The sequence below is a fragment of the Poromitra crassiceps genome (assembly GCF_964638095.1).
Source record: "Poromitra crassiceps genome assembly, chromosome: 18".
NCBI lineage: Eukaryota > Metazoa > Chordata > Actinopteri > Beryciformes > Melamphaidae > Poromitra > Poromitra crassiceps.
In genome coordinates, this window is record NC_139636.1 from 9,010,310 (window position 1) to 9,030,809 (window position 20,500).

The following is a 20,500-nucleotide window of genomic DNA, read 5'->3' on the forward strand; positions in this document are numbered from 1 at the left end:
AATTCAAAACTGTCTCTCAGGCCCCAAAAGACCCTGAGGCAAGAAATCCACAAATGTCCGTGTTACAACTTATGCCAGTTAGAGGGCAAGAGAAGAGGAACGAAGCTAAATTGCTTTGCATGCATTGAATAGGCACAAAAGCCTCTGTAGGGGAAAGGCAAAGGAGTCAAAGTGAAAAAGATGTGATGCCCTTGAAGGCATGAATATCACTTCCTTCTCTGCCCTTTTATTGGCTGTTGTCTCCTCTGACCTTTTCCTAACACAGAACAGTAGATTGGCTGTTCTGTTCCATTCACTGATCCCCTCTGTCTCCTTCCCATTCACAACAACAATGGCAGAGACTGTGGACCCCAGTGTCTAGTTGACCTTGCATCTGACTGAACTTTAATCAATTAACCTGGACTGAAGCTTGAATCAATCATGATATAAACCTGAACTGAAGCTTGAATCAATCATGATATAAACCTGAACTGAAGCTTAAATCAATCATGATATAAACCTGAACTGAAGCTTAAATCAATCATGATATAAACCTGAACTGAAGCTTAAATCAATCATGATATAAACCTGAACTGAAGCTTGAATCAATCATGATATAAACCTGAACTGAAGCTTGAATCAATCATGATATAAACCTGGAATGAAGCTTGAATCAATCATGATATAAACCTGAACTGAAGCTTAAATCAATCATGATATAAACCTGAACTGAAGCTTAAATCAATCATGATATAAACCTGAACTGAAGCTTGAATCAATCATGATATAAACCTGAACTGAAGCTTGTTAAACTCTAAAGAAAGTTCCTCTCTATCCTAATGCCCCTAATCTTCAGCCATTTGCTGTGCATCAGAGAGATCACCATTCTTCTCCTGCCATGCAGTAGGAGTTGGCTCAGACATTCAAGCTGATGGACCTGAGCTGCGTCTGAGGAATGTAGGGAGGCTGCAAAAGAAGATTGTATATGTTTGCCTGAGGCGTAATTGCACATCATGATTGTTTTTTTGTTTTTCTCTGTGCTAAGAGAGTTGGTGTTGAAGGATTTTATTGTATTCAATTCAAACCTGAACTTCTCACTTTCACATTATATCTACTTGTCTGTCTGTCTGCCTTCCTCTCTCTCTGTCAGTTTGCCTCTGTACCTTCATTCCAAAATGGTGTATATTATTTACCTTTACCGAACCAGAAGTAAACATCCATTTTGACAGACAGCAACCTATTATTTATAAGGTTATATCGTCTCTTCTCGATCACTGCCAGCGGCTCGCTCCCTCCCTCGCCATCCGCCTCCTCCCATTCACTCGAGCCATTCCCTTAAACATCCTTTCAAAATTCACATCCCAATGATGAGGTGAATAATGACGTGGTGAATAATGACGAGGTGAATATGACGTGGTGAATATGACGTGGTGAATAATGACGTGGTGATTAATGACCAGGTGAAGATCGGCGAATGTTTGAGCTGAACCTACGCTTCGGCCTCTATAGCTGTGTTTCCATTACAGTTTTTCGCAAAACAATTGCGATATTTCTACAATTTCGACAAAGTACAATTGCGACTTGCAGGCGTTTCCATTGAAGTTGAGTTTGAAATCCTGTCTCGCGAGATCTCGTAGAATCTCGTAAAATCTCTTCTCGCGAGACTCCACTTTAAGGAAGATGGACGTCCAGAGCCTACTGTGTAACCTCCTTGGCGTTGGCACTGTGACAAAACTTCGAAAAAACAAATCATCGATCCGTGTTCTATTTTCATCCAGTAGATGGTGCCAGTGACCAAAATATTAGGCTACCCCTGACCAAAATATTACCCACAATCCCATGATGATATACTGCTATATCGACACGTCTGAAAAACCACCTCATGACTGTGCAAAAACTTTTTGCGATATTTGGGAGGTTTTTCGAAACGTGTTTATTTTTATTGCGATATTTAGATTTTGTGCATTTCTGAGGATAATGGAAACACAGCTTCTAACAACTCAACCTCATCGGCAGGTATCCCAACGCTCTCCGTTTAAGCAGTGCACCCCCTGGCCCCAATATTCCCTTCTGCTCCAGTGTCGTTCCCAAAACACAATGTAACCAATTCCAGGGAGCAAATTGAGGGGCTGTCAATTGTAGTGGGAGGACATTTTGTCACGATGGAGAGAGGACAGGTGTGGGAGACTGGAGGGAGAGAGGGCTGGAGGGGCTTAGTTTGCCACCATTCCTGTGGGTCAGACACTATTCTATCAGCCGACAATAAATCTGATTTAATATCTATTGTGCTGCAGGTCCTGGAGTCAGCAGAGAGAGAGAGAGAGAGAGAGAGAGAGAGAGAGAGAGAGAGAGAGAGAGAGAGAGAGAGAGAGAGAGAGAGAGAGAGAGAGAGAGAGAGAGAGAGAGAGAGAGAGAGAGAGAGAGAGAGAGAGAGAGAGAGAGAGAGAGAGAGAGAGATCTAAATAAAAAGTGAAAGGAGAGGAAGCAGAATGGGATATTGGGGTCATTGTTGTATTAAATCAGAATAATAAAGCTGTGCTGCACAAACACTATCTAATAGAGACGTCTGGGAGCGAGAGCCATGCTGCTGCCCACTGTACAGCAGGCAGCAGACGCCAACACGAGCACACAGCTGCTCCAGCCAGTCTTCATCAAAACATGGCAGTGTGACTCTCCTACTCACAGAGGAAAGTGGCTTAGACCATAAAACAGCCAGTCTTCATCAAAACATGGTAGTGAGACTCTCCTACTCACAGAGGAAAGTAGCTTACACCATAAAACAGCCAGTCTTCATCAAAACATGGCAGTGTGACTCTCCTACTCACAGAGGAAAGTGGCTTACACCATAAAACAGCCAGTCTTCATCAAAACATGGCAGTGTGACTCTCCTACTCACAGAGGAAAGTAGCTTACACCATAAAACAGCCAGTCTTCATCAAAACATGGCAGTGTGGCTCTCCTACTCACAGAGGAAAGTGGCTTATACACCATAAAACAGCCAGTCTTCATCAAAACATGGCAGTGTGACTCTCCTACTCACAGAGGAAAGTGGCTTATACACCATAAAACAGCCAGTCTTCATCAAAACATGACAGTGTGACTCTCCTACTCACAGAGGAAAGTGGTTTACACCATAAAACAGCCAGTCTTCATCAAAACATGGCAGTGTGACTCTCCTACTCACAGAGGAAAGTGGCTTACACCATGAAACAGCCAGTCTTCATCAAAACATGACAGTGTGACTCTCCTACACACAGAGGAAAGTGGCTTAGACCATAAAACAGCCAGTCTTCATCAAAACATGGCAGTGTGACTCTCCTACTCACAGAGGAAAGTGGCTTATTTACACCATATAAAGCCGATCCGCTTTCTGCCGGTGCCACAGCTTTAATGCTGCTGTAAAATAAGGAGCATTTCCACTGCTGTAAAGGGTGTTGTAACCTGATAAAGTGCTGTCAAACTTGGCTGCTTACTAAACCTAGTGGGTTTGTCGAGCGGTAGCACACAGCAGGCTTGGACACCACTTATGCTAATAGTTAACTGTCACAACAAACCCTAAATACAGTATCAGTGTTAGCAGCACACTGTGTGCTTAGATGATTTACTACTGGTTTCTGCATTATAACAGCCTCATTGCCTTTTTGAAGGGAGGAGAGACCCGTAAACAGTTACTACCACCCGCCACCAGTCCTCAGTACATGTACTGTATATGGCACCCTATTTGGCTATTTTCAATAGCAGAAGGGGTTGGCAACGGGGAGAAAATGTTCATGTTGCTTCGCTTGACGCTGTGCCATAAGTATTATAAATGATGGCCTACAGATTTGCATCAAAGAAATTGGCTACAGGGAAGCAAAGCATGAGTGTTTGAAGTTATTTAGATTCCCCCTCTCTGTCCTCCATGTAAATACATTAGACCCAGCTTCTTATGCTATGAGTTGGGGCCCCGGGCAGCGGCCATGGGCCTAATTCTGATGAGTCGCCAAATAAGCTCAGAGTAGATATGTTTGCATGGAGCTGCGTTCCAGGGCAAGAGAATAACTCATCCACGCGGAATAACTCCGACTCCACCACCTTCAAAACCCAACTCAAATCCCACCTCTTCAAAACAGCCTACAATATCTGACTTTTACCTCTAACCACCATTCCATCTCTGCAATCTATTGATTTGTATTTGTTTTGTATCTGTATTTGTTCTTGTTATTTAGTTTGTTTACTGTATTATGTACTGTTTCTATGTATTGTAAAGCGTCTTGGAGTTCCCCAGAAAAGCACTATATAAAACTTATGTATTATTATTATTATTATAATAATAAAAAGATCATTTGGGTCCCCGGCTGTAGACTTAAAAGGAGAATTTCGTTTTTTTTTTTTACCTGGAGCCCTCTCCTCACATTAATTATTATCTGACGACTCACCCAATGTTCTCCGCAGCATTTTTGTCCGTCTTAGGCGTTGTTTTGAGATCAATAGTGTGCAAGCCAGTCCTAGAATGGAGCTCCGTGGGGGCCACGTGGCAGCGTGCTTTTCATCCATATAAATAGAAGTTTTATTCCCGTTTTCGACCTATATCGTCATAATCCGATCCCTAAAGAACCAGACTGCTATTCTCCCCCCCCATTCTCCATTCTCCATTCCCCCTCTATTCTTCCCGGATCCCATTTCCTCCTGTCGGGTCAGTGAGACCAACTCTCGTCATTTATTTGCATTCATTTGATTCCCAATCACGACACACTGGTAAGAAGAATGATAAATATCTAATTAAAAATGCTTTGAAATGCAAAATAATGGCATTTTAAACATGCGATACAAAGATGCGATTAATCGTGATTAACTATAGCTAATCGCAAGATTAATTGCGATTAATAAAATTAATCGTTTGACAGCCCTAAGGATAACCCTAACATTTTACTTTATTTCAAACTCCTCACCGTTATGCTAAGGTATTATACCAACATCCTCTCTGGCCACAGAGGCACCTGAGTGCAACCCTTCTGACCTAAGGACGAGTAACATGGGACACCATGATAATATATCAATAGATAATCCCGATCTGCCAGAGAAGACCAAGGAAGACATGTGCAAAGGCTGCATTGGACACATCCAGACTATAATACCTACGTGAGCTTTCTTAGCCTCTCATCATCACCACATTGGTCAAAGGTTCTTCTGTTATGAAAACATGTCACAGAATCTCCACAGAGACATTCAAAGATCTTCAAAAAGTGAAAGCACAGTATAAATAGATTCAGACTTGAATTTTTCCCCTCACTTGAACAACAGCCACTTTACTGCAAAAACAATGGTTATTTGTTATGTGCATAATTTCACACACATCTCGGAGGCGCAGCGAGCTGCAGTCTTCCATGCATTCGTTTGGTTTGTTAGTGAAACTTTTGTATTTGTCCACTGAACGATGCGCATGACTCACGCAACATAGACAGTCCTATGAAACCATGAACACATAATATGATTGACGGGTCCCTGCAGGGAAATTGTGGTTTTGTTTGATCCCCTCCACACAGAGGTCAAAGGTCAGAGAGTCAGTTAAGCGAGAAACATGCTTCAACGTATCATCGAGTTTAGGACGTTGCTAAACATACAGTACATAATCGAACATCAGCATAATTTCACTATGATTTCAAGGACTAGAAGTTAGCCCAAGAGTGAATGTAGTGCATATGCTTGGTCATAGCACGCCAGCAGGCTCACCAGAAACAGCATAGCTCTACGGCGCGCACGGCGAGGTCTTTGACGCCCGAGTTAAAATCGACCGTCTGACTGTGTGTAGCTCAACGATGCTGCAGCAGGGCTGTTACCTGGCAACATGACCCCACTTTATCTCCTAAGTACAGTAGGGTCTCTTTGACAACTAAGCTAAACACAAAAAATAAACATCTCTTTAGATAAGCTCTTTTGTGTACTTGGGGAAAACTGATATTATGGCTTTTTAGGAATTCAATTAAAATCAAAGCATGATAACCAAAAGAAGAAATAATTGCTTTCCTAGAGAATCTGAAGGCTGGGAAAAGAGGAGTTGAGATGTATTATTTAGTCAACATACAATGGCTCTTCGTTTACAGCACTGCAGTTTTGGAGAAAATAATCACACAGCCAGTTTTACATTCAAGCAAAAGGCTCTGCTATACTCCATTCACATGATCTCACCAGCCTCCATAAATACATGAGTCTAGTGGGGCCTTCAAAACATCTCACCAGCCTCCATAAATACATGAGTCTAGTGGTGCCTTCGAAACATCTCACCAGCCTCCATAAATACATGAGTCTAGTAGTGTCTTCAAAACATCTCACCAGCCTACATAAATACATGAGTCTAGTGGTGCCTTCAAAACATCTCACCAGCCTCCATAAATACATGATTCTAGTGGTGCCTTCAAAACATCTCACCAGCCTCCATAAAGACATGAGTCTACTGGTGTCTTCAAAACATCTCACCAGCCTCCATAAATACATAAGTCTAGTGGTGCCTTCGAAACATCTCACCAGCCTCCATAAATACATGAGTCTAGTAGTGTCTTCAAAACATTTCACCAGCCTACATAAATACATGAGTCTAGTGGTGCCTTCAAAACATCTCACCAGCCTCCATAAAGACATGAGTCTAGTGGTGCCTTCAAAACATCTCACCAGCCTCCATAAATACATGAGTCTAGTGGTGCCTTCAAAACATCTCACCAGCCTCCATAAAGACATGAGTCTAGTGGTGTCTTCAAAACATCTCACCAGCCTCCATAAAGACATGAGTCTAGTGGTGCCTTCAAAACATCTCACCAGCCTCCATAAAGACATGAGTCTAGTGGTGTCTTCAAAACATCTCACCAGCCTACATAAATACATGAGTCTAGTGGTGCCTTCAAAACATCTCACCAGCCTCCATAAATACATGAGTCTAGTAGTGCCTTCAAAACATCTCACCAGCCTCCATAAATACATGAGTCTAGTGGTGCCTTCAAAACATCTCACCAGCCTCCATAAAGACATGAGTCTAGTGGTGTCTTCAAAACATCTCACCAGCCTCCATAAAGACATGAGTCTAGTGGTGTCTTCAAAACATCTCACCAGCCTCCATAAAGACATGAGTCTAGTAGTGCCTTCAAAACATCTCACCAGCCTCCATAAATACATGAGTCTAGTGGTGTCTTCAAAACATCTCACCAGCCTCCATACAGACATGAGTCTAGTGGTGTCTTCAAAACATCTCACCAGCCTCCATACAGACATGAGTCTAGTGGTGTCTTCAAAACATCTCAACAGCCTCCATAAATACATGAGTCTAGTGGTGTCTTCAAAACATCCAAAACAGTCTGGTCAGCCTGCGCTGTTTATTCCTGAACCACGTCCTGTACTGCATGTCTCTGTACAGTTCAGGTTACAACACTTAGAGCTGAATCCAACACAGCAAATGATGCACAGCAAATGGCTGAAGATTAGGGGCATTAGGATAGAGGAACTTTCCACAGAGTTTAACACGCTTCAGTCCAGGTTTATATCATGATTTATTCAAGCTTTAGTTCAGGTTTATATCATGATTGATTCAAGCTTCAGTTCAGGTTTATATCACGATTGATTCAAGCTTCAGTCCAGGTTATATCACGATTGATTCAAGCTTCAGTTCAGGTTTATATCATGATTGATTCAAGCTTCAGTTCAGGTTTATATCATGATTTATTCAAGCTTCAGTCCAGGTTTATATCATGATTGATTCAAGCTTCAGTCCAGGTTTATATCATGATTGATTCAAGCTTCAGTCCAGGTTTATATCATGATTGATTCAAGCTTCAGTCCAGGTTTATATCACGATTGATTCAAGCTTCAGTCCAGGTTTATATCATGATTGATTCAACCTTCAGTCCAGGTTTATATCATGATGTATTCTGCGCTCAGAGCTTTTTGATCAATCCATTAGGGCACTGGCTGCAGCGTGGCAGCCATCCAGACACGGGCATTAACATCCCAACTCAGGGCCAGAGACACCGGGGCGGGGCGAGGGGGACGGGGGGGAAGGGGGGGTGGCTGGCTGGCTGAGGAAACATTTACTACTCGTTACAATTATTTCCATACAGCCACACTACACTACAGTACATCATTATACTCAATATTGACTAGTCCGTTACAATTATTGCCATATAACCTCAACACTACAGTATATCAGCATGTTGAATATTTACTGCTCTGTTCTACGAACTGTTATTTTACTGTGTAGTGAAGAGGTCTGGGGTAACTGTTAAGCCCTGTTTGAAACCGTTCCCCATTACAGAAATAGTTGACTATATAGTGTGTTTACTCCTACACTGACACATTTTAATCCCATTTGTTTGTGTGACTCTCTCACTGGTTATTAGCAGGCAGCCAGCCAGCTAGCTGCAGGCTACAGGGCAGGCAGACAGACAGCATGGTCTGAGGCTGGCTAGCAAACAGAGTCCAGCCCAGTCTGGCAGGGAGAATGTGCATGCACCAAATCACACCATGTATTGGTGCCCCCCCCCCCAAAATAAAAATAAAAATAAATTAAAAGCCAAAAAAAAGAAGCTCTCTCTTTGGTGGGGAAGAATGAATGTTTCAAATTGCTTACCTGCTCAGCCATATCCTTCCTCAATTGAATTTCAACGTCATATTGAATCGGTCAAATTAGGAGAGACTGGTGTCCGTAGCATAGACTGATGAGGAGGAAGCATTTAATACTGTTCTTCTGTTTATAAACACACTTAGTCCTGGCTGGATAACAGTTAGGCTGCACTGGTACACAGAGGAATGGAGCATTAATATTTATAGTGATGCATTCATCATACTACAACAACTTATTCAGTGGAAAATTGGAAGATGAGTGGGAGACACTGTGAAAGCTGCCCTCCTCTCTCATTGGATCTGGATTGGAGAGTTTACAGCATAATACGTAAATACTCCATCAGACTTATTGGCGCCCTTGTTGCCAGCAGCCAATGACGACTTTTAAAAAGCTCATGAGTTACCGTTAAATCAAACACTTATGGATTATTCATTAAAAAGGTGCAAACGAAGGCCATGAGGAAATGCAGTCTCTGAACCATCTGGCAGTCTATCTGGAGATGACTTACTCTGTAAACTGGGCAGAGAAGGTTGGTCTATCTGGAGATGACTCTGTAAACACTGGGCAGAGAAGGTTGGTCTATCTGGAGATTACTCTGTGAACACTGGGCATAGAAGGTTGGTCTATCTGGAGATTACTCTGTGAACACTGGGCATAGCAGGTTGGTCTATCTGGAGATTACTCTGTAAAAACTATCCTTCCTATACCTAAGGAACCAATGCATGCTTCCTCGAAAATTTGCCAAAAATAGGTACATAGAAAGGTTGCAAAGAATGTATCCTACGTGTTTCAGCCTAAAACTTAAAAATGACAATTTCCTACCTAAGTCCATTCCTTGCCTCTCATACACACATTACACAGCCAAAGTGTTTTTACCCATACTAGTGTCACGGCCAGCAGATGACTCTGTAAACACTGGGCAGAGAAGGTTGGTCTATCTGGAGATTACTCTGTGAACACTGGGCATAGCAGGTTGGTCTATCTGGAGATTACTCTGTAAACACTATCCTTCCTATACCTAAGGAACCAATGCATGCTTCCTCGAAAATTTGCCAAAAATAGGTACATAGAAAGGTTGCAAAGAATGTATCCTACGTGTTTCAGCCTAAAACTTAAAAATGACAATTTCCTACCTAAGTCCATTCCTTGCCTCTCATACACACATTACACAGCCAAAGTGTTTTTACCCATACTAGTGTCACGGCCAGCATTTCTAACATTCACATTAGGCTTCGTTGTGCAGAAGTTTCTAGCAAACACTGGATCCATAACACATCATAGGCTGTCACATAAAGACGTTGGTGGAGCTCGCCTGGTTAGCATTAGCAGTCTTGAGTATGTTCGGCCGATGTATCTTATCTTATGTCTATAAGAGACAGAAATTACAGCTTCTCTGCAGTGTTTTGTATGAACTAATTTCCATCATTTTGCACTTCAGACTACCGTACTCAGATTACCTTATACCGTAAATTCCGGACTATAAGCCGCACCTTTTTTCCCGTTTTTTGGCCTTTTTTGGCCCCTGCGGCTTATATAACGGTGCGGCTTATCTATGGATTTTTTCAAAAAAAAAAGAAAAAAAAAAAGAAATCTCTCTTTTTTAGCACTCTTTCTAACTATAAAGCCACTTCTGTTTTAATTTCCTCTCTTGCCCTCTTTTCACCACACTGTATGACACTGTATGACACTGTGTGCACTGTAAATAACAACACAGGTGGTGTTGTGTTATGTTGTTTTGTTGAAATGTTAATAAATGGGAGCATTACATATGGTAATTAAACATTAAAACACACAAAAAAAAGAAGAAAATACCATTAAAACACCCGCGGCTTATAGTCCGGTGCGGCTTATATAAGAAAAAAATAGTCAACTTTGAAGGTGCGGCTTATACACCGGTGCGCCTTATAGTCCGGAATTTACGGTAATCAAATTATCTTTATAACCCCATCTAGTGCTATACCTAATTAGTCGTAAGCGCTTCAGAAATCAAAAGGGAACATCACATGAAAGATGTTGCGGTAGTCCTGTTGCTGTGTGGCAAGAACATTTTTTATCCCAAGGACCATTAGATCACCCTAAGAGAGTGTGGACTAACAAGCAATTAGTGCTGATGATGGTCCAGTGAAAGCAAATACAGCGACTGTAATACATCCATTAGCTATTAGCAGTTCAGCAGCCAATAGACAGAAGATACTCAGACAGCGAAGGAGATCGTTATTTATGATGAATAAATGTCTGTACTTATGAATCTGTGCAGCTCTTGCACATACACAATACACATATTTATGTTTTTGTATGAATGTATGTACCTTTACTAAGGAATAACATTAACACTTTACAATATTGAAAAGTTCATACGCCTTCAAAAGTGAATGATGAACTCAATAAATAACATGGATAAGAAGTTAAAATTTCATATCTGATTCATAAATGAAGAAGACTAGTACAGCATTTGTGCACCATCACCTAATGTTAATGTTAGAATGTTAATTGTGTTAATACATATTTAATTGATGCTCTGACTGTACACATGTTTTACTCATCTATTATACATGAGTACATGATGGTACATTGCTAAACATCTGTTCAACAGGTGTACAGGTGTTTTTATGGCCCCAGGAGGTGCAGGCTGAGTGATAACGCGGGCCTCGTGAGTCCACAGACGATCCCTCCCATCCTTTATCTCCGCCCCTCGTTCACCCCAGTCCATCACCGTCCGATGCCAGCCTCCGATAGGCTTGTGTCTTGGATTGGGCCCCTGATTAGAGACATTCACACTTGAATTGTATTGCAATTTGTGGCCTGTGTGGTTAAAGTGCGATAGCATCACCGGTCCAGTTAAGTCTGCTGTGACTGACAACACCTGAAAAGGTGTAACCGTCCTGTCTATGTGGCGTGGTCTGTTTAAAGTTCAGGAGCGCACTTGTTTTGATCGGGTGACCATCCGTCACTGCCACGGCCAGGAGGCCTAGTGGCCAAAACGTTGTCGTGGTTGTTGATGAGACACAATAAAGGATGAAACAAAGAAGCAATGACAGAAGAAAGTCACCGGAGTCTGAAACAGTCTTCTTTCAAGTGTACTTACAAAGGCTATTAGACAAAATCGCCCTTTCAAGGTGAATGAATGTTCCTTCTCGATTGACATTGACATGCCAAATCCCAACAGGGAAGAAATAAAGTGCATTCAAATGAATTGTGCTGGAGAGCAGCTGGTGCCTGCAGCTGATGCTCCTGTTGTTTTTCAATCCCCTCACTTCACACCTCTCTCTCCATTCCTGTGTGCTGAAGTGAGAGGTGTGTCAGGTGGAAGTATTGACAAGCTTACCAACTCGAAAAGGGCAGAGCAATCTAGTAAGAGAGTGGCGCCAGCGGAGGTCCAAAATGTGTGACTCAGTAGCCATTAAATTGACTTTTCTTCTTCTTGACTTTTTTCTTTTTTCTCATTTTAACGAACATCTTATCGTACACTGCAGTAACTAAGTACAAAGTCGGCCGACCTTGGCTGCTTAACGTGGAGAAGCTGGCTAGCATTAGCTAGCTACGTTAGCTTTGGCCACAGCTGTGTCTATTTCTGTTGTGCATGACTGACAACAGCGTTAGCCAATCATTCAGCAGCGCCCGTGATTGTATTTTCAACCGGAGAAATATTGTTTGCACATGGTGATGCCAGACGAAGAAGAGCCAAATCCACAGCAGTGGAGTGGGCGTGGCTTCGGCTGTCTGGAGCCAGGCTAACTTACCACACTAGGTGGACTCAGAAGACTGCGTACAGTATGCATGGTGTGAGAGATGTGTACCGCTACGCACCTTCTCATGGCCTGTGGATTTGTATTCTGTGTGCAAAACGGTGCACCACACACTTTTCCTGTGGTTTATACATTTGGGCCCTATGTGCCAGGGAAGTGTGCTGGCTGTTAGCTCAGCTTGGCTCAGAGTCTGGGATCTATGAATAGAAATAGATTGGTAAACACACGCTTGGTTTCATCCCTGTGTTTTTCCCTCTGACCTCAATGTTCAACCACTCAATATGGAACCTGTTCTTGGCACCAGCAGCGCTTTACATTTAGCTTGTTTCAACTCTCAAATCTATCAGCTGGAATCTGCACTTTCCAGCTGATGTGTTTATTTTGTCTTTCTCAGCCGATGCCTCTTAAATTATCATTTGGACTTGAATACATTTGTCACAAGTTGTTTACTGCTTGTTGTTTCCCAGGCAGCAGGTGTAGCTGTGTGTTTACTGCTTGTTGTTTCCCAGGCAGCAGGTGTAGCTGTGTGTTTACTGCTTATTGTTTCCCAGGCAGCAGGTGTAGCTGTGTGTTTACTACTTGTTGTTTCCCAGGCAGCAGGTGTAGCTGTGTGTTTACTACTTGTTGTTTCCCAGGCAGCAGGTGGGGCTGTGTGTTTACTACTTGTTGTTTCCCAGGCAGCAGGTGGGGCTGTGTGTTTACTACTTGTTGTTTCCCAGGCAGCAGGTGTATCTGTGTGTTTACACAGCTTGTTGTTTCCCAGGCAGCAGGTGTGGCTGTGTGTTTACTGCTTGTTGTTTCCCAGGCAGCAGGTGTAGCTGTGTGTTTACTGCTTGTTGTTTCCCAGGCAGCAGGTGTAGCTGTGTGTTTACTCATTGTTGTTTCCCAGGCAGCAGGTGTAGCTGTGTGTTTACTGCTTATTGTTTCCCAGGCAGCAGGTGGGGCTGTGTGTTTACTGCTTGTTGTTTCCCAGGCAGCAGGTGTAGCTGTGTTTACTGCTTGTTGTTTCCCAGGCAGCAGGTGTAGCTCTGTGTTTACTACTTATTGTTTCCCAGGCAGCAGGTGTGGCTGTGTGTTTACTACTTGTTGTTTCCCAGGCAGCAGGTGTAGCTGTGTGTTTACTGCTTGTTGTTTCCCAGGCAGCAGGTGTAGCTGTGTTTACTGCTTGTTGTTTCCCAGGCAGCAGGTGTAGCTCTGTGTTTACTGCTTGTTGTTTCCCAGGCAGCAGGTGGGGCTGTGTGTTTACTGCTTGTTGTTTCCCAGGCAGCAGGTGGGGCTGTGTCTTTACTGCTTGTTGTTTCCCAGGCAGCAGGTGTAGCTGTGTGTTTACTGCTTGTTGTTTCCCAGGCAGCAGGTGTAGCTGTGTGTTTACTACTTGTTGTTTCTCAGGCAGCAGGTGTAGCTGTGTGTTTACTGCTTGTTGTTTCCCAGGCAGCAGGTGTAGCTGTGTTTACTGCTTGTTGTTTCCCAGGCAGCAGGTGTAGCTGTGTGCTTACTGCTTGTTGTTTCCCAGGCAGCAGGTGTAGCTGTGTGTTTACTGCTTGTTGTTTCCCAGGCAGCAGGTGTAGCTGTGTGTTTACTACTTGTTGTTTCCCAGGCAGCAGGTGTAGCTGTGTGTTTACTGCTTGTTGTTTCCCAGGCAGCAGGTGGGTCCAGGGTTGGGCAGCCCGGGACAGAAGCAGATGCTTTGTGACTCAGGTGCTCCATGCGTGGCTAACCTGCCAGCTGCAGCCTGCAGGGGTCTGAGGCCCAGCCTGATTGATTATCTCTTCCCCGGCTTTCTGGCTTCCGGGCTCAGGCCACCGACACGGCCAGGCCTGGGTGGGTCAGCCAGGCCCGTACGGAGGTGTGTGCACTGACATTTACCTTGATGGAGACAGAAGCAAAGTAAGATTGAGGGTGACTAAGAGATGGAGAGTAGGGGGGCAGGCGGTGGCTGCTCTGGATGAAATGTCAGGCTACTGGCTGCCTGACTTGCAGATGCATCCACGCTGCTGGCTTGTTGGAGCTTTGGCAAACGCATGCATTCAGACACGCATAGTGACAGACACACATAGTGACAGACACACATTTATGCACACACACACACACACACACACACACACACACACACACACACACACAAATTTGGATATCTGCCGATACTGATATGCCGATACCAATATTTTTCTTGAATATACAGTATAGGCAAAGATTTGGCCAATTAAATATATTTTTTTAAATATTCCTTGCAAAAAGCAGACAAAATTAAGAAAATATACAAGGCAAAGAAGGATACTATTATACATGGGCAAATTACGGCCACACCTGTGCGGTCCGCGCTGGAATTGCAAAAAGGAAAATTGATTAGATTTTTTATGTATTTTTTTAATCAAATCAAATAGGCCTAAATGTGCTCAAACGACAGTATAAGATTTCACTACGTGGTCGCAACCAGGTGAGGGCGCAATTGGACTATGAGACAACTTAACAGAAGACCTCTGGGTGGGGCTATGGGCGTGGTCTCACTGGGCTTGCTGGTGAGAACATCACCAGCACATTGTCAGCTCTCAGCCAGACGAGGAAAAGAAGCGAGCGAAGCGAAGTTTTGTTTGGGACCATTTTGAATTAAAAGACGACATTGTTCATTGCAAGAACTGTGATGCCGTTTATAAATACAACACGGCTAGACGCCAATGATTCACCACTTGAACAGCGTAGATCCGAGCCTGGTTAACGAGGAAGGCGCCTCAGAAAAGATCACCCGTCTGGAACCTTATCGAGACCTGATCAATGTGATTGAGCCAGCTATACTATGCGCTTCCCTGAGCACCATTACCAGGCAGATTGAAAAGCGATTCATAGCGCTTCGCACATAGGCATTTTGTAAAAAAAAGAAATAATAATAATAATAATAAAAATATATTGAAAAAATATATTATCGATAATCGATAATTGATCGTTAATTTTCCCAAATTTCGATTATGAATTTTTTTCGAAATGAACATCCCTAATCGGCTACCGATATTGGATCGGATCGCCCCCATCCCTAAAACAGATACAGTATACAACAACACATGATACAACAGGTAGTTCAGACCAAGCAATCTGATTGGTCAACTAGACATTTAGAACGTGCTCAAATCAGCATAATGCCACATCTATGACTCACATCTGACTCGTGATAACTCAGTATTTCTGTGGGAAACACTGAGTTACAACAAGATTGAGATAGCAAAGCATATTTGTGTGGCATTTCTTCCGTTTTTGGGAAATCAAGATGCCTAGAAAGCATTAGCTCAAGCTGGCCGGTCAGTTGGGTCAATCGACTTGCTGGAGTAGTGAACATTTCATTACATAGGAGTCTGAACATTATTATTGTTTTTATTATTATTATTATTATTATTATTATTATTATTATTGTTATTGTTATGTATTATGTATTATTTATTATTTATTTATTTTTATTTTGAAAGCCAATTGCCCCACAATATGACTACTACTGTATATTTTATTTATATTTTGTATTCTTGTTGGTAACGGTTGTATAATGGCAACATTACACTCAAGGGTTTGTGCTTTACCGTGCTTATTGGCACAGTGATGCCATCAGGACCGAGGCGCTTGTTGCTGTCGAGCACACCCTCTCGTGTAATACAGCTTAATTAGAGACGAGTACTGCACAGTGAATACATTAGTTGAAGCCACATTAGTTGTTACCAAGGTTACAGTGATTCTTATTTGGGCCACAGATAATGTAATTTAGATAGATTCCAATTTGTATTAGTTTGAATTGTAATAACACATAGTAGAAGCTGACCAGAAGTGGTGGGGGTGAGAAGAGATATGGCTACAGGCTAAGGGAGAGATGGAGTGTTCTGCGATAAATAATTAGATAAGAACATAGAAATGGACTGTTCATGGGTTCAAGTTAGTGCTGCATGATTAATCGAATCACAATCGTGATGTCAGCACGTGCGATTAAAAAAAACTTCGGTGTGTGTGTGTGTGTGCCTCGTCTAACTAACGTTACACGACGCGACGCAGCAAATAGACAAACACGTTTCTCTGCCATCACACTGAACATCAACCCTAGCGGGAGACTTCTCCCACTCCCGCAAATATGTCTACAATAACTAGGCATCTCGCACGCTACGCGCGCTCGATTCCTAGGCTCGCCCATCCTGCAGCTCACCGAGCTGGCCCTGCAACTCGCATTCACAGCTCGCCCGTTGCGTGGCCTTGCCCGCAGCTCGGCTGCTGTGTGGCCAATGAGACCAGCATTACTGATGTCAGATGTATGACATCACTGGTGAGCTCATCAGTGGGATTTATGACATCACTGATGATGTCACAGTGGGATTTATGACGTCAATGATGATGATGTCACAGTGGGATTTATGACGTCAATGATGATGATGTCACAGTGGGATTTATGACATCACAGTGGGACAATCACAGTGGGTTAATCACAGTGAGACAGAGAGACAGACAGACAGAGCCCTAGCTCCCATTTATATACTGACTGATGATGATGATGGTGGTGATGATGCTAATGGTAGCATGTGAGGACAACATTGTCATCGTCATCACTCTGCCTTAATGGGCTGTATTCCCCCCTTAATGGACATTCAAACAGGCATCCACATTGTTTGTCTCCGGCTGAGAGGCATTGTGTGTGTGTGTGTGTGTGTGTGTGTGTGTGTGTGTGTGTGTGTGTGTGTGTGTGTGTGTGTGTGTGTGTGTGTGTGTGTGTGTGTGTGTGCGTGCGTGCGTGCGTGCGTGCGTGCTTGTGTAGTATGTGTTTGTGTGGATGTGTGTTTTTGAGTGTGTACAGTACATGCTTATGTCTCTCTGCATAATACATGTGTTGTCATGCACATCCATTAGTGTACTGTACACCCTGCTATGCTGACAGGCTGCTGGCCATCCAGCCAATCACAGCCCTGCTATGCTGACAGGCTGCTGGCCATCCAGCCAATCTAATTGAGTTTATGGACCAGTCAGGCCTTGTTGCATCAGCCTCGTCTGGGAACCTTGTGATAGAACTGAATGAACATTTTGACACAGCAGGAAAAGCAGGAAGTCCCCTGGGTGCCGTGATGACTTAGCAGGGACATTAGATCTAATGACCTCTACGGCTGAATGTCTGCCAAAGCTTGTTTCACACACAGGGAACTCTCCATAGACAGTCTGCATGCTGCTGCTACTGCTGCTGCTGTGTGAAAACCTTGTAACTCCCACTTTGATCTTTTCTTTATTTTATTTTCTCTTAAAAAGCACATTTTGGTCCAAAATGTTGGTCACACTGCACTGCTGTCCTTCTGTCTGATCTCAGTACGGGAGCCCCGCCCCCTCCTCTTTCCCACACTGCACTGCTCTCCTCCTGTCTGATCTCAGCACGGGATCCTGCTCACAATGCTGGGCTGATGTATTGATGATCAATGGATCCCGCGCCTCTTCTCTCTCTGCTTCCTTGCAGTGTTTCACTGGTCTGGTTTCTCTGCACACATGTTGGGCTGACCTACATACTGGAGGGTGTGTTCACAAAGTCAGTTGGTTTCATTGGGTTGACTAAATCATAAAATATCTCTGTTGTGGGGCTGCAATATCCTTCGAATCTTCTGTTCATTTAGGAGTAATGAGGAGGTACCTACCTACTATTTAAATACCTTAACCTGTTCATTTAGTGTATTAATGAGGTACTATATGTACGTATGTAGTAGGTAGTACTATATGAATAGTACTACCTACCTACAGTACCGGTACTATTTAAATAGGGTTGTTGTGCGTGGTAATGTGTCCTCTTCTGATCGTCCCTCTGTCCTGTGTGCTGCAGGTTGTCCATGCAGGCCAGGAGGATGGAGGGCAGGAGGGCACCTGTGTACCCGGCTTCCAGGTTCAACACTACCAGGTGCAGTACACAGGAGCTTTCCACAAAGGCCAGCCGCTCACACACGGTGAGTTTCACAGCATGTTGACCAGGGGTGGGCAACTATTTTTCATGGGGGGCCACATGAGAAACCCAGATTGTTGCCGGGGGCCGAACAAATATTGTCATGCCGTAACCCATGGATGGGCAACGTTGATGATAGAGAGGGCCACAAAAAAATGTCCTCGCTACCAGATTTTGCTGAGGGCGGACCGGCGCCAGCGTGAAAAATTTGGGGCATTTGAAGCCAGGTTTAGAGGAATAACTCATTTTACATGAACAGTTGTGATGTCATTATTCAGTCTTAACCACCAATATTTGATCCTTTTCTCACTCACTCCTATGTCACCACCTGCTCTCCCTGCAAGGCTTGAAATTAACTTTTTTGACCACCTGCTGCTAGATTTCAAAGTTACCAGCCAATTAGAATTTCCACTAGCCAAAATGTTTTTCTTGAAATAAACCAGAATATTTGTGCGTTAATTTAAGTATAAGTATCAGTAAGTGGTCCGGGATTCTCAAAGCCTGTGTTGAGGGTCACACAAGAACAAAAACACACTCTTGAAGCTAAATAAATCCAAAACCGAGTTAATTATTTAAATTTCTACTTCAATGTAGAACAGTCATTTCTTACACATGAGATTACTTTTAGCCTTTTAGTCATAAAGATTATTGAAAGATATTCCATATTCCAGACTGAAATGCTATAACAGAAGTGGAGTATTGGCCAGAATGACATGAACATTTGGAGACTTATTCAGCGGGTATCTTGCATGTTGAGTTCAGGTGCACTGTGTAAAAAACAGTGCAATTCCATCGCGGGCCTCACAGGGGGCGCCCGCGGGCGCCATGTGTGATGTTGACAGTAGTTTGGTTTCTATCCAAATGTATCACAACTTTGAACCGAATTTCCAGAAAATTGGCAAAAGAAAACGCGGAATTTATGCAGGTTTCCATCCACTACAGTTATGCGAATATTAGGAATTGGTGAAAAGGGCGCAACCAGTTGACGTATAGCCTAAAGATGCCCAGTCAAACCTCAAACAAAGGGACACTTTAAGTTAAGACAGAATTAAGCCCATTTTCGGAATAAAGACGTAACAAGAATGTCATCCCTGAGGAAAACGTGATGAAAGCTTGGTGACAGAGAGCACACTGCTGCCAGCTGCACCTCATACGTGCCGTCTTCTTGCAGGCAGCGAATGAGCTCTATGAAAAACATCTGCTCATTTAAAGTTTCTTGATTATCCACAAAGCTACATCATAAAATGGATTACCACTCTTAAATTCAGCACACACATAATCCACAGAGCAGTTGCTGTAAGTGAATAAATGTCAATTCTAAAAGTGAGTCGCCTGTTCATCTTAACTGCCCCCCACTGCACTACTGTAGTCGCATTCAACTTTTATCAAGACACCAACTTTTCCACCTCCCCCGAGCGTAACAACTTTCCTGCCATATTGATTGTGATTTTTTTTTTTTTTTTTTTTTTTTTTTTTAACTGCTTTTGCACTCAGGTTTTTAATGTGCAAACTGAACATGCACATACAGAGGTGGATGGAAACCCACCTGCTGGCTGCTTTGAGTGCAATTTGTCTTGCTCTCTCTCTCTCTCTCTCTCTCTCTCTCTCTCTCTCTCTCTTTCTCTCTCTCTCTCTCTCTCTCTCTCTCTGTCATTCCACACACACACATGTACATACAAAGCACACACGCACATAAACATTCAAATTGAGCATAGCTGTCGGTCTCCTGGGGATTTAAATAGCAGCCTAAGCAGGGGAGCTGAGCAAAGGGAAGCCGGGCTTCCACTAGGTCAGTGGGAGAGGTGACTGTGTGTGTGTGGGCTGTTCTTGTTCCTAGCAGTCATTAGAATGCATTGTTATAAACAGTTGAAAGAAGTGTCTTCTCTGCACAACAACAACCACAACTTAAGCCCTATTTGCACGGGATAAGTTTTATCTGGGGACCTTGTTAGAAACGAACCCCTGATGTCTGTGATTCGTGCACCGCATTCTCACTGGATAATCAAGTCTGTGTTTTACTTAAATTTACTGACATGATCCCCCCGGATGTCAAGGCTCTGTGTAATCCACACTCCAGAAGAAGCACCAATAAACTGGATGCAAAAAGTATCATTAACATTAACCTTGAATTATGATGTTATGATATGATATCATTATCATATCAATCTCCATTAGCTGAGCAGCAGCTAGCAATTTTGCCTTCAAAATAAAAGTGCTATAAAGTTTGTTTTTTTATGATAAAATGTGAAGTAG

The 20,500-nt window shown here is 43.1% G+C and overlaps 1 protein-coding gene across 1 annotated transcript in view; it reads left to right on the forward strand.

Annotated features, from left to right (window-relative positions):
- Positions 1–20,500, forward strand: part of LOC310792913 (cadherin-13-like) — a gene marked incomplete at both ends in the record, with an annotated part of 277,855 nt that overhangs the window by 44,420 nt on the left and 212,935 nt on the right. The window contains one exon of the mRNA XM_083654681.1: positions 18,131–18,251. Within this exon, the coding sequence (XP_083510807.1) occupies positions 18,131–18,251 (121 nt within the window). The remainder of the gene's footprint in view (positions 1–18,130; positions 18,252–20,500) is intronic.